The sequence below is a fragment of the Borostomias antarcticus genome, assembly GCF_949987555.1.
Source record: "Borostomias antarcticus genome assembly, chromosome: 5".
NCBI lineage: Eukaryota > Metazoa > Chordata > Actinopteri > Stomiiformes > Stomiidae > Borostomias > Borostomias antarcticus.
Window position 1 is genome coordinate 25,586,145 of NC_140238.1, and position 14,622 is coordinate 25,600,766.

General features: G+C 44.3%; 2 protein-coding genes across 2 annotated transcripts; both read left to right on the plus strand.

Moving 5' to 3' along the window:
• Positions 1-4,231: 4,231 nt before the first annotated feature.
• LOC311309704 (uncharacterized protein) lies at positions 4,232-6,100 on the plus strand (the record flags this gene model as incomplete). Its single annotated transcript, XM_084439028.1, has 3 exons — positions 4,232-4,266; positions 5,115-5,369; positions 5,639-6,100. 3 exons carry the CDS (start codon positions 4,232-4,234, stop codon positions 5,910-5,912), a joined length of 564 nt encoding a protein of 187 aa, XP_084295154.1. The 3' UTR covers positions 5,913-6,100.
• A 2,446-nt stretch (positions 6,101-8,546) lies between these two features.
• LOC311309705 (uncharacterized protein) lies at positions 8,547-14,251 on the plus strand (the record flags this gene model as incomplete). The annotated part of the gene is made up of 4 exons (XM_084439029.1): positions 8,547-8,744; positions 12,789-12,793; positions 13,266-13,520; positions 13,790-14,251. 4 exons carry the CDS (start codon positions 8,547-8,549, stop codon positions 14,061-14,063), a joined length of 732 nt encoding a protein of 243 aa, XP_084295155.1. The 3' UTR covers positions 14,064-14,251.
• Positions 14,252-14,622: the final 371 nt, after the last annotated feature.

Sequence of the window (14,622 nt, forward strand, 5' to 3'; positions counted from 1 at the left end):
GACCAAATATTCTGCTTGCTGACCCCCCTTCTCCTCCACGGAGCAGTGGTATGAGCTTGTTTGCAGCGGTTGACACAGAGATACAGAGCAAAGTGGTGTCACAGCTTAAGTCACCTACATGCCCTCTCAATCCTATTCAGACCAAGTTTGTTAAGACTATTTTGAGCTCTGTGTCTGAGAACACTTTAACCATTGTTAACTGCTCCCTCAGTACAGGCTTTTTCCCATCGGCTCTTAAAACTGCCCTAGTAAAACCCCTTTTGAAGAAAAATAACCTCGACTCATCAGTCCTCAGTAATTTTAGACCGATATCCAACCTCACATTCTTAGGTAAAATTTTAGAAAAAAAAATAATTCAAACAGTTAAATGACTTATTAGATGCAAATTGGATCCTTGGTACTTTTCAGTCTGGTTTTCGGCCTCATCATAGCACAGGTCAAGGTTGTAAACGACCTCAGAATCAACGCTGATGACAAAAAGCTCTCTGTCCTTGTCCTTCTGGGCCTGAGCGCAGATTTTGACAATGTTGATCATGACATCCTTATTGGAAGACTTGAGAACTGGTCGGCCTCTCCGGTCCAGTCCTTGATTGGTTCAGGACCTACCTAATTGGCCGAGACTTTTTTGTCGCCCTTGGGGATCACAGTTCGAAAGACATGTCAGTGACATGTGGGCTCCCACAAGGATAAATTCTAGGGCTCTTACTCTTCAGTCTGTACACAGTATGCTCCCCTACGTGACATCATTAGGAGGCACAATATTAGCTACCATGCAGATGACACCCAGCTCTATATTTATGTGACGCCCGATGACTACAGCTCAGTTGACCACTTGGTAGAATGCATTGCTGATATAAATGCATGGATGTCACAGAATTGCCTTCAGTTAAACCACAACAAAACAGATGTGTTGACCATTGGTGATGTAAAGTTGAAAGGCTACTTGAAAGACTATCTGGGCGCTTAAAAATACTGACACTGAACACCAAATGCCAAGTCAGTAACCTTGGTGTCATGTTTGATTCTGATCTTAATTTTGAGGCCCATATTAAGAATGTGACAAGGACATCTTTTTATCACCTGAGAAACATTGCTAATGTCAAACCTTTTCTCTCCCAAGCTGACACTGAAAGACTAATGCATACTTTTATCAGTATAAGTTTGGATTACTGTAACGCTCTCCTATCTGGTCTACCAAACAAAGCTATCAGTCAACACCAAACGATACAAAATGCTACAGCACGTGTCCTCACTAAGACTAGGAGGGCACACATCACGCCAGTCTTACAATCGCTACACTGGCTGAGGTTTGTTTTAGAATAGATTTTAAGATTAGGCTATTTTAATGCTCTCCATAGGCATGCACCTGAATGCATGCTTGTACGGCATACAGTAGGTCCCTGAGATCCTCTGGCACTGAACTTTTAACGGTTCCTGGAGCCAGGACCAAGACATGGGGAGGCTGCCTTCAGTTTTTATGCCCCCAGGCCCTGGAATACCCTCCCAGAATTTAAGGCATAAGAATGGCTGAAACTGTGGGAACTTTTAACCGAGATCTTAAGACATAGCCTACCTTTTCAATCTCGCTTTTATCATGTAGTTTTACCTGTTTTAACTAAAATGTGTATATTTTATACTCCCTTTTAATGTTTTTACTGTTTCTTCTCTTTTATATGATCTGTGTTGGAGTTTCGCCCCAAGCCGCGCCCCGAGCTCCTCTGTTTTCCATCGGAAATCAGCCACTTCTATCAGCCGCAGCCGGCCCCGTTACGGGGAGACGCCGAGATCTGCGCTCAGTGCTTGAACGTAGCCTACCGATAACCATGCGAACCCCTTCGCGCCTCTTCGTTCATTCCCGCGACCCTCTTCGTTCATTCCCGCGACGTCCGCGTATGTTCTCCCTGTACCTCTGCCACGGAGGGCATGGGCGTGTTATGTACATGCTACAGCTATAATAAATAATCCCGAGGGATTGACGTTTGCATTTGTGGTTATGTTATGTACACTGGATGCTCTAGATTGAGTCATTCAGGTGTCGGATGGCTTGCGAGAAGAAGTGTTTATCCCATCCCCCAGGGGCAGCCATCGTTCATGGCGCCCGGGGGCCAAGTCCTGGTCAGGGACCGGACGGAGTGAAGAGCATCTGTTCTCGTCAGAAGAACATGCAAAGTCCAAAGAGAAAGGCCCGGAGACCTGCTGTGAGGCGACAGTACAAGGCAGGTATAATGCACGTAAGCGACTTTGGGGTTCAGTGTCTTGCTCAAGGACACTTCCGAGCGAACCGGGGACTTTGCGATCCCCAACAGGCCGCTCTACCTCCCGAGCTAGGCCCTATGTGCCGCCCCGGCAATCACTCCATACCAATCATGTGGGCCTACATGTCGGACGATTTATAGCTAAATCTTTTCTTTAGCACCGCAAATACATAAATACGAGATATTGTTAACGTTACGCCAACTAGCTAGCACGTGTTTTATGTAATGTTAGGTAGCCATGGGCATGTTAGCTTTAGCTAGCTAGCCATCTAACGTTTGACTGACACTGTCAGATAACTTCTTAATGCTGTCAAGTGTTGGTGTTTGTTGATGGTTATCTAGCTAGCTAGTGTAACGTTTTAGACAGGTGTTCAATATAAAGTGGCCACCTGTCTGTTGCCATTGATTAAGATCAAGCCTACGAAAAATCAGCATCGTTAATAAGTTATGATTATGATTATGATTATGATGACGACGTTTAATTACCCGGCATCCATTTCGTTTGCCGATTAGAAAGTTCAAATTCATCCAATTCACTCGTTCAGATAAAACAATTATTTATGCAATGCTGCATTTCAAAAGAATGTAATGGCTTTTATTTGATTCATGAGTAAAAATGACAATTATTACTACCAACCGTGACCCATAATTGCGTTGCTATATGTGTGGTATAAATACAGCTGAGTTGAGCTAACGTACTTGTGGTTACCAGGTCACGAGTACAGCTACTGTTGGGTGAAGTTAAGGCATTGCCTCCTCTCCTTCTGCGAAGCTGCAGGTAGGTTTTGGGAGGGTGGGAATCCTGCGGCAGCGGAAGGATTGCATGCAATGCGCCAAACATTAGTGGGGTGTACAGACGGCCTGGTAGTCCGTTTTTTTTGTTTTCAGATGATCATTTATATCTGTACATCTGTGAAAGCATCACTGCTCACAGTGGACTTTCGATTGGTCTGATTACAACTCGTCAGTTGTTGTTTCTTCTATCAAAGAAACACAAGAACAGAACAATGTCACATTATATATCCTATAGTGTTAGTTAATAAAGTTAGCTGCTAGCTTTCTGTTGCACCTGTGCTTAACTATCAGCTGGTATGAGGTTGCTTAGCAACGATAAACATTGCTATTGGGCACATTGTTATTGTAAACAGGTTTCTGTAATAGCAAAAATCCTAAATGTGGTCCTAAACTGAGATAAGACAGGCTTTCAGACAGCAGGTTTCTGTAATGAGGCCCGCATGTCTGGCAGAACCAGCGTTGAGTGTCCACCAGCACCAGCACCAGCCGTCTCGCACACGCGTGCCCCGACCTCTCTCCTCCTACTCCAGCCTTAGCAATCCTGAATTATTATGACTGCCCCGTCCCCCACCAACTCAGGATTGTGTATTCTCCAAGTCATACGTTCCATACTTTTCTGAGTGAAATACACTTAAGAAATCATTCTTAGTAAGATGCTGCTCAATTTCAGCCTTTTCCTGGCCTCTTTTCATTAAATAAATAAATAAAAAAAACATTCACGTGGAGCGGTAGGCTACCACACCATCGGCAAGGCTGCGTATTTCATTCAGATGAAATTTAACAGTTAATCAGTTAGAATTGAACCGATAGGGGCAAGACCAAGCCAGAATTACTACTGAAAGGGCACACAAAAAATCTGCAATGATAACATCTTTTGAAAACATCTTTAATACCACATCAAAAAGGTTCTGGTCAGATGAAGAGAGTGCAGTGAGGAGTTTCCTCCCTATAGCACACGGCTCAAGTGATTGGCTCTGAACATTCAGATTGTAAGAGGCAAATGTAACTCAAGCAACCCAATTGTTTTCCTCCTACTCTCTTAGGTAACATCTGTTCAGAACCAGTGGAGTGTTATAACCACTAGATTTAGAATGTGTTTAAATGTGAAATATACAAGTAAAATTGTTCTTTAATGTATGTTTTTGTTACAGTTTCTATCAAGACAGTGCTCAAAGCAGATCATGTTCCTGGTGGATCTCCTGTCTCTAGCAGCAGAGTGGGTGGGAGGAGCAGACAGGAGAGAAGGCTCTGAAGCTGCTGTCATCAGTGTTCAGTTACAGAGCTTCCCCCCTCCATGACTGGGATAATGGTGATGTGGAGTAACAGTACCAATGTGATTTCCTGTTGGACCTGTGCTCCAATGTGAAGGACTGTGAGATTCAAACAGGCAGGAGTGTCCTTCCAGCATTACAGCCAGTTTACCAGGTAGCAGCTCCTGCAGTCTGGTTCATAGGCCTCTCAGAGAGAAAGGCCTCCCTCCTCCTGGGAGTGCTGGAACTACAACCAGAGAAGAAACCAGTATTGCTAAAGGCCTGGTCAGGTGAAGAGAGTGAAGTGAGAAGCTCCCTTAAGTGCCTGCTCTTGATCTGAAAGCTCAGGTGAGTGCATCTGATGAACGTATTCAAATTAAGTAAGGCTAGTGATTGAACATAGAGCATCTGAGGTTCTAAATGATGATGTCCCCAATGTTCTTATGCATTTCAACTGTGAAGCTGGGTTTTTCCAAAGTGTGTGTGGGTCCGTCCCTGTGAGATCCAGAGAAGAGGCCCACCAGTTGGTCCCTCTCCTCCAGGTCTAGGGCTTCACCCTGGTGCTGAGAGGAGAGTTACCCAGACAATCCTGCTGGTCTGTGGGGAGCGTCCTGAGCTTCTGTGCCTCCAGAGTGGACCTCACTCTCACACCCAGCAAGCTCTCTCTCTCTCTCTCTCTCTCTCTCTCTCTCTCTCTCTCTCTCTCTCACATATTAGGTCTGTTATTTCTTCTTTGCCTAATGCACTGAAAATGTCACCCATACTTTCTTTATATTCTTTTAAATATATGTTGCGTCATTTCTGTCTTCCTCAGACTGTGTTCCGTGGCTGTGCAGCAGCTTGCTGTAGTTGTGATTGAAGCTCAGGACGAGGAGTTGACTCAGTCGTTCCTGGAGAAGCTTGTCGTAGACCTGACCTCCTGCTCTCTGGACTGGGAGGTTCTCCTCTACTACCTCCTGCCGCAGTCGACCCAGAACAACCCTGCACAGGTGGACCTCAGGAAGAACAAGCTCTCAGAGAAGAACACCCCAGATCTTCTTCCTATCCTGCACAGGCTGGTTATGAAGAGGTAAAGACCGCAATATACTTGCTTTTTAACTACACGTACAGGTAGACAAGCGGCTGCGTCGCTAGCGGCGTTGTTCACATACTTGTCTGTATTTTGCGTGAATGAAACCATCTGATATCAGTTGGTCTGAATTAGTTTTGACGTGAATAAAATCACTTATTGCAGCTTTAATGTTGCTAATGTTAGTGAAGTATAGTGTTGTATTACCCATAAAGCTGTTGTGACCAAGGCACCTGGTACCTCTCTGTCTGTCTCCTGTTGTCTACCAGTGTTGACAGGAAGCTGCTGCTGAGGTTACTCCACTGCTGCGCTGCCTCTCTTGACCAGCAGGGGGCAGCAGCATTATCAGCAGAGCTGCTCAGGGCTCTGCAGCTCAGGCTGGAGCTCTCCTGCTCCTCCTCTGTGGATCTGTCAGAACAGCAGCAGGGAGAGACTCTGTATTTGAAAGCTTCTGACTGCTGGTTCATCTCCACCGTCCTGAGAGACAGTCTCCACACACCCCTCCACACCCAGGTTCACCTTCAAACAGGACAACAACCCTAGGCACACAGCCAAGATAACAAAGAAGTGGCTTCGGGACAAGTCTGTGAAGGTCCTTGAGTGGCCCAGCCAGAGCCCAGACTTGAACCCGATTGAACATATCTGGAGAGATCTTCAATTGGCTGTGCAGCGACGCTCCCCATCCAACCCGATGGAGCTTGAGAGGATCTGCAAAGAAGAATGGGAGAAACTTCCCAAAATAGGTGTGCTAAGCTTGTAGCATCATACTCAAGAAAAAAGTTTTAAAAAGTTAAATTAAAGTAATACATTTGCAAAAATTTCTAAAGCTTTTCTCACTTTGTCATTATGGGGTAGTGTGTAGAATTTTGAGGGTAAAAAATAATGTCATCCATTTTGGAATACGGCTGTAACATAACAAAATGTGGCAAAAGTGAAGGCATATAAATACTTTCCCGATGCACTGTAACTGGTATTAGCAGGTCTTGTCATCTGGTCACAACGGTTCCAATGCTTCAACACAATAAGACTGCAACAACTAGCAGCAGCTTCCATAACGGTAACATAACGGTAGCTGTCGGTGGTTTAGCTAACATGACAATGATGATTCACGTCCCTTAGCTATTTTGATACAGCTAACGTTACAGGAATAATCGTAACATTAGTTGCAGTACATTCATTGCGAGTTGTATTGCGGGATGTGACAGGGTTCATTTGGTCTCCCAACTGCAGTATAGTAGCCTACTGCATGCGTAATCAAACAATTCATGGTGCTTGATGCAAGCACACTCGTTTGGACAAGCTGGCAGACCCTGGAAGTGAACTTGGAAGCTGTTATTTTGAAACTCACTACATATTGGGAAACTACATGGTTAGTTTCTATCCTGAAAAACTATGACAACAACAATGACTAGACGGCTTGCTCGTGTTTGTTGCTTTCGTTATTTCAATAAGATCATGCTTGACCAAGTCCTTGGTGTGTACTGTAAACGTATCTACTGAAACCAAGGGATCACGATACGATACACGATATTGGGTTGACGATAACAATACGATACACTAAGGGCGGGTGTGAAACGTTGCAGTAGTGCTGCTGTTCACACCAATAGTGCATTTCTCCACATTTCTACTCCAATACACTTTGTGAATTTAGAGCTTAACTGTTGTAATATCATGGATAGGCCTAGAAAAAAGACGTGTTTGTTACCAGCGTTGTGTAGCCAGTGTTCGCTGATATACAATAAACATATCACAATATTGTTTTCACCTTGAAGATACGTATTGTGACCTTTCTGTATGGCGATATATTGTGGCACAATATATTGTTACACCCCTAATGTGATTGCCCTAGAATCAAGATGCAAGATTCCTTTATTTGTCACATGTAACGTAGGCCTAGGTGTACAGTCACAGTGAAATGTTGCTGCCGACTCCAAGATGATGCTCAATAACAGATACACTCCAATACTCAATTTACAAATGTGTAAGTTACAAATGTACAAATAACACAGTAAATACAATTTCTATACAGTATAAAAGGGGTAAGATAGATAGATACCGGTCTGGATGGATTACGACATGCTATATATGGATATGAATGGACTTTAGTCATTCATATGGACTTTAGTCAACACGTTACTGGACCCACTCACAACCGAGGTCACACCCTTTACCTTGTGATCACAAAGGGGTCTTACGACTGTGGTATCTTCTATCAGTGACCTTGACGTTTCTGAGTACTTTTGCATTTTCATTTGCATGCCGATTGCCAAAGATGAGATTAGCACACAATGCTTTCCAAACTCAGTAGCAGCAAATATTGATGAACTCAAATAGTGTAACAACCCTGGCAGTGGAGCTTTCACATCTTAATAATCTAGTGGCCACTTTTCATACCAAATTGAATGCTGCCATTGACTCTGTAGCACCTTTGAAACTGAAAAAGGTTGCGGCCAAACAGAAAGCTCCATGGAGGAATGAGGAGATCAATCAACTTAAGAGAACATGCAGAAGAGCTGAGAGCACAGGAAGGAAGACAAAGCTGCAGGTTTACCATGACATTCTCAAAGAACATCTCTATGCCTTTAATAAGGTATTATAGAATACTAGGGGAGATCACTTCTTGAAATTGATCTCCAGAAATCATAAGAATTACAGGGTGTTTTTCTCAACAATTGACCGCGTGACAAGTCCCGCACCCTACACACCTGTCAACATGCTCTCTACTTCCAAGTTTGAGGAATTCGTAGCATATTTTAGAGATAAGATAACCGACATTAGGATGAATATCACCCAGGCAAGACCAAATATTCTGCTTGCTGACCCCCCTTCTCCTCCACGGAGCAGTGGTATGAGCTTGTTTGCAGCGGTTGACACAGAGATACAGAGCAAAGTGGTGTCACAGCTTAAGTCACCTACATGCCCTCTCAATCCTATTCAGACCAAGTTTGTTAAGACTATTTTGAGCTCTGTGTCTGAGAACACTTTAACCATTGTTAACTGCTCCCTCAGTACAGGCTTTTTCCCATCGGCTCTTAAAACTGCCCTAGTAAAACCCCTTTTGAAGAAAAATAACCTCGACTCATCAGTCCTCAGTAATTTTAGACCGATATCCAACCTCACATTCTTAGGTAAAATTCTAGAGAAAAAAATAATTCAAACAGTTAAATGACTTATTAGATGCAAATTGGATCCTTGGTACTTTTCAGTCTGGTTTTCGGCCTCATCATAGCACAGGTCAAGGTTGTAAACGACCTCAGAATCAACGCTGATGACAAAAAGCTCTCTGTCCTTGTCCTTCTGGGCCTGAGCGCAGATTTTGACAATGTTGATCATGACATCCTTATTGGAAGACTTGAGAACTGGTCGGCCTCTCCGGTCCAGTCCTTGATTGGTTCAGGACCTACCTAATTGGCCGAGACTTTTTTGTCGCCCTTGGGGATCACAGTTCGAAAGACATGTCAGTGACATGTGGGCTCCCACAAGGATAAATTCTAGGGCTCTTACTCTTCAGTCTGTACACAGTATGCTCCCCTACGTGACATCATTAGGAGGCACAATATTAGCTACCATGCAGATGACACCCAGCTCTATATTTATGTGACGCCCGATGACTACAGCTCAGTTGACCACTTGGTAGAATGCATTGCTGATATAAATGCATGGATGTCACAGAATTGCCTTCAGTTAAACCACAACAAAACAGATGTGTTGACCATTGGTGATGTAAAGTTGAAAGGCTACTTGAAAGACTATCTGGGCGCTTAAAAATACTGACACTGAACACCAAATGCCAAGTCAGTAACCTTGGTGTCATGTTTGATTCTGATCTTAATTTTGAGGCCCATATTAAGAATGTGACAAGGACATCTTTTTATCACCTGAGAAACATTGCTAATGTCAAACCTTTTCTCTCCCAAGCTGACACTGAAAGACTAATGCATACTTTTATCAGTATAAGTTTGGATTACTGTAACGCTCTCCTATCTGGTCTACCAAACAAAGCTATCAGTCAACACCAAACGATACAAAATGCTACAGCACGTGTCCTCACTAAGACTAGGAGGGCACACATCACGCCAGTCTTACAATCGCTACACTGGCTGAGGTTTGTTTTAGAATAGATTTTAAGATTAGGCTATTTTAATGCTCTCCATAGGCATGCACCTGAATGCATGCTTGTACGGCATACAGTAGGTCCCTGAGATCCTCTGGCACTGAACTTTTAACGGTTCCTGGAGCCAGGACCAAGACATGGGGAGGCTGCCTTCAGTTTTTATGCCCCCAGGCCCTGGAATACCCTCCCAGAATTTAAGGCATAAGAATGGCTGAAACTGTGGGAACTTTTAACCGAGATCTTAAGACATAGCCTACCTTTTCAATCTCGCTTTTATCATGTAGTTTTACCTGTTTTAACTAAAATGTGTATATTTTATACTCCCTTTTAATGTTTTTACTGTTTCTTCTCTTTTATATGATCTGTGTTGGAGTTTCGCCCCAAGCCGCGCCCCGAGCTCCTCTGTTTTCCATCGGAAATCAGCCACTTCTATCAGCCGCAGCCGGCCCCGTTACGGGGAGACGCCGAGATCTGCGCTCAGTGCTTGAACGTAGCCTACCGATAACCATGCGAACCCCTTCGCGCCTCTTCGTTCATTCCCGCGACGTCCGCGTATGTTCTCCCTGTACCTCTGCCACGGAGGGCATGGGCGTGTTATGTACATGCTACAGCTATAATAAATAATCCCGAGGGATTGACGTTTGCATTTGTGGTTATGTTATGTACACTGGATGCTCTAGATTGAGTCATTCAGGTGTCGGATGGCTTGCGAGAAGAAGTGTTTATCCCATCCCCCAGGGGCAGCCATCGTTCATGGCGCCCGGGGGCCAAGTCCTGGTCAGGGACCGGACGGAGTGAAGAGCATCTGTTCTTGTCAGAAGAACATGCAAAGTCCAAAGAGAAAGGCCCGGAGACCTGCTGTGAGGCGACAGTACAAGGCAGGTATAATGCACGTAAGCGACTTTGGGGTTCAGTGTCTTGCTCAAGGACACTTCCGAGCGAACCGGGGACTTTGCGATCCCCAACAGGCCGCTCTACCTCCCGAGCTAGGCCCTATGTGCCGCCCCGGCAATCACTCCATACCAATCATGTGGGCCTACATGTCGGACGATTTATAGCTAAATCTTTTCTTTAGCACCGCAAATACATAAATACGAGATATTGTTAACGTTACGCCAACTAGCTAGCACGTGTTTTATGTAATGTTAGGTAGCCATGGGCATGTTAGCTTTAGCTAGCTAGCCATCTAACGTTTGACTGACACTGTCAGATAACTTCTTAACGCTGTCAAGTGTTGGTGTTTGTTGATGGTTATCTAGCTAGCTAGTGTAACGTTTTAGACAGGTGTTCAATATAAAGTGGCCACCTGTCTGTTGCCATTGATTAAGATCAAGCCTACGAAAAATCAGCATCGTTAATAAGTTATGATTATGATTATGATTATGATGACGACGTTTAATTACCCGGCATCCATTTCGTTTGCCGATTAGAAAGTTCAAATTCATCCAATTCACTCGTTCAGATAAAACAATTATTTATGCAATGCTGCATTTCAAAAGAATGTAATGGCTTTTATTTGATTCATGAGTAAAAATGACAATTATTACTACCAACCGTGACCCATAATTGCGTTGCTATATGTGTGGTATAAATACAGCTGAGTTGAGCTAACGTACTTGTGGTTACCAGGTCACGAGTACAGCTACTGTTGGGTGAAGTTAAGGCATTGCCTCCTCTCCTTCTGCGAAGCTGCAGGTAGGTTTTGGGAGGGTGGGAATCCTGCGGCAGCGGAAGGATTGCATGCAATGCGCCAAACATTAGTGGGGTGTACAGACGGCCTGGTAGTCCGTTTTTTTTGTTTTCAGATGATCATTTATATCTGTACATCTGTGAAAGCATCACTGCTCACAGTGGACTTTCGATTGGTCTGATTACAACTCGTCAGTTGTTGTTTCTTCTATCAAAGAAACACAAGAACAGAACAATGTCACATTATATATCCTATAGTGTTAGTTAATAAAGTTAGCTGCTAGCTTTCTGTTGCACCTGTGCTTAACTATCAGCTGGTATGAGGTTGCTTAGCAACGATAAACATTGCTATTGGGCACATTGTTATTGTAAACAGGTTTCTGTAATAGCAAAAATCCTAAATGTGGTCCTAAACTGAGATAAGACAGGCTTTCAGACAGCAGGTTTCTGTAATGAGGCCCGCATGTCTGGCAGAACCAGCGTTGAGTGTCCACCAGCACCAGCACCAGCCGTCTCGCACACGCGTGCCCCGACCTCTCTCCTCCTACTCCAGCCTTAGCAATCCTGAATTATTATGACTGCCCCGTCCCCCACCAACTCAGGATTGTGTATTCTCCAAGTCATACGTTCCATACTTTTCTGAGTGAAATACACTTAAGAAATCATTCTTAGTAAGATGCTGCTCAATTTCAGCCTTTTCCTGGCCTCTTTTCATTAAATAAATAAATAAAAAAAACATTCACGTGGAGCGGTAGGCTACCACACCATCGGCAAGGCTGCGTATTTCATTCAGATGAAATTTAACAGTTAATCAGTTAGAATTGAACCGATAGGGGCAAGACCAAGCCAGAATTACTACTGAAAGGGCACACAAAAAATCTGCAATGATAACATCTTTTGAAAACATCTTTAATACCACATCAAAAAGGTTCTGGTCAGATGAAGAGAGTGCAGTGAGGAGTTTCCTCCCTATAGCACACGGCTCAAGTGATTGGCTCTGAACATTCAGATTGTAAGAGGCAAATGTAACTCAAGCAACCCAATTGTTTTCCTCCTACTCTCTTAGGTAACATCTGTTCAGAACCAGTGGAGTGTTATAACCACTAGATTTAGAATGTGTTTAAATGTGAAATATACAAGTAAAATTGTTCTTTAATGTATGTTTTTGTTACAGTTTCTATCAAGACAGTGCTCAAAGCAGATCATGTTCCTGGTGGATCTCCTGTCTCTAGCAGCAGAGTGGGTGGGAGGAGCAGACAGGAGAGAAGGCTCTGAAGCTGCTGTCATCAGTGTTCAGTTACAGAGCTTCCCCCCTCCATGACTGGGATAATGGTGATGTGGAGTAACAGTACCAATGTGATTTCCTGTTGGACCTGTGCTCCAATGTGAAGGACTGTGAGATTCAAACAGGCAGGAGTGTCCTTCCAGCATTACAGCCAGTTTACCAGGTAGCAGCTCCTGCAGTCTGGTTCATAGGCCTCTCAGAGAGAAAGGCCTCCCTCCTCCTGGGAGTGCTGGAACTACAACCAGAGAAGAAACCAGTATTGCTAAAGGCCTGGTCAGGTGAAGAGAGTGAAGTGAGAAGCTCCCTTAAGTGCCTGCTCTTGATCTGAAAGCTCAGGTGAGTGCATCTGATGAACGTATTCAAATTAAGTAAGGCTAGTGATTGAACATAGAGCATCTGAGGTTCTAAATGATGATGTCCCCAATGTTCTTATGCATTTCAACTGTGAAGCTGGGTTTTTCCAAAGTGTGTGTGGGTCCGTCCCTGTGAGATCCAGAGAAGAGGCCCACCAGTTGGTCCCTCTCCTCCAGGTCTAGGGCTTCACCCTGGTGCTGAGAGGAGAGTTACCCAGACAATCCTGCTGGTCTGTGGGGAGCGTCCTGAGCTTCTGTGCCTCCAGAGTGGACCTCACTCTCACACCCAGCAAGCTCTCTCTCTCTCTCTCTCTCTCTCTCTCTCTCTCTCTCTCTCTCTCTCTCTCTCACATATTAGGTCTGTTATTTCTTCTTTGCCTAATGCACTGAAAATGTCACCCATACTTTCTTTATATTCTTTTAAATATATGTTGCGTCATTTCTGTCTTCCTCAGACTGTGTTCCGTGGCTGTGCAGCAGCTTGCTGTAGTTGTGATTGAAGCTCAGGACGAGGAGTTGACTCAGTCGTTCCTGGAGAAGCTTGTCGTAGACCTGACCTCCTGCTCTCTGGACTGGGAGGTTCTCCTCTACTACCTCCTGCCGCAGTCGACCCAGAACAACCCTGCACAGGTGGACCTCAGGAAGAACAAGCTCTCAGAGAAGAACACCCCAGATCTTCTTCCTATCCTGCACAGGCTGGTTATGAAGAGGTAAAGACCGCAATATACTTGCTTTTTAACTACACGTACAGGTAGACAAGCGGCTGCGTCGCTAGCGGCGTTGTTCACATACTTGTCTGTATTTTGCGTGAATGAAACCATCTGATATCAGTTGGTCTGAATTAGTTTTGACGTGAATAAAATCACTTATTGCAGCTTTAATGTTGCTAATGTTAGTGAAGTATAGTGTTGTATTACCCATAAAGCTGTTGTGACCAAGGCACCTGGTACCTCTCTGTCTGTCTCCTGTTGTCTACCAGTGTTGACAGGAAGCTGCTGCTGAGGTTACTCCACTGCTGCGCTGCCTCTCTTGACCAGCAGGGGGCAGCAGCATTATCAGCAGAGCTGCTCAGGGCTCTGCAGCTCAGGCTGGAGCTCTCCTGCTCCTCCTCTGTGGATCTGTCAGAACAGCAGCAGGGAGAGACTCTGTATTTGAAAGCTTCTGACTGCTGGTTCATCTCCACCGTCCTGAGAGACAGTCTCCACACACCCCTCCACACCCAGGTTCACCTTCAAACAGGACAACAACCCTAGGCACACAGCCAAGATAACAAAGAAGTGGCTTCGGGACAAGTCTGTGAAGGTCCTTGAGTGGCCCAGCCAGAGCCCAGACTTGAACCCGATTGAACATATCTGGAGAGATCTTCAATTGGCTGTGCAGCGACGCTCCCCATCCAACCCGATGGAGCTTGAGAGGATCTGCAAAGAAGAATGGGAGAAACTTCCCAAAATAGGTGTGCTAAGCTTGTAGCATCATACTCAAGAAAAAAGTTTTAAAAAGTTAAATTAAAGTAATACATTTGCAAAAATTTCTAAAGCTTTTCTCACTTTGTCATTATGGGGTAGTGTGTAGAATTTTGAGGGTAAAAAATAATGTCATCCATTTTGGAATACGGCTGTAACATAACAAAATGTGGCAAAAGTGAAGGCATATAAATACTTTCCCGATGCACTGTAACTGGTATTAGCAGGTCTTGTCATCTGGTCACAACGGTTCCAATGCTTCAACACAATAAGACTGCAACAACTAGCAGCAGCTTCCATAACGGTAACATAACGGTAGCTGTCGGTGGTTTAGCTAACATGACAATGA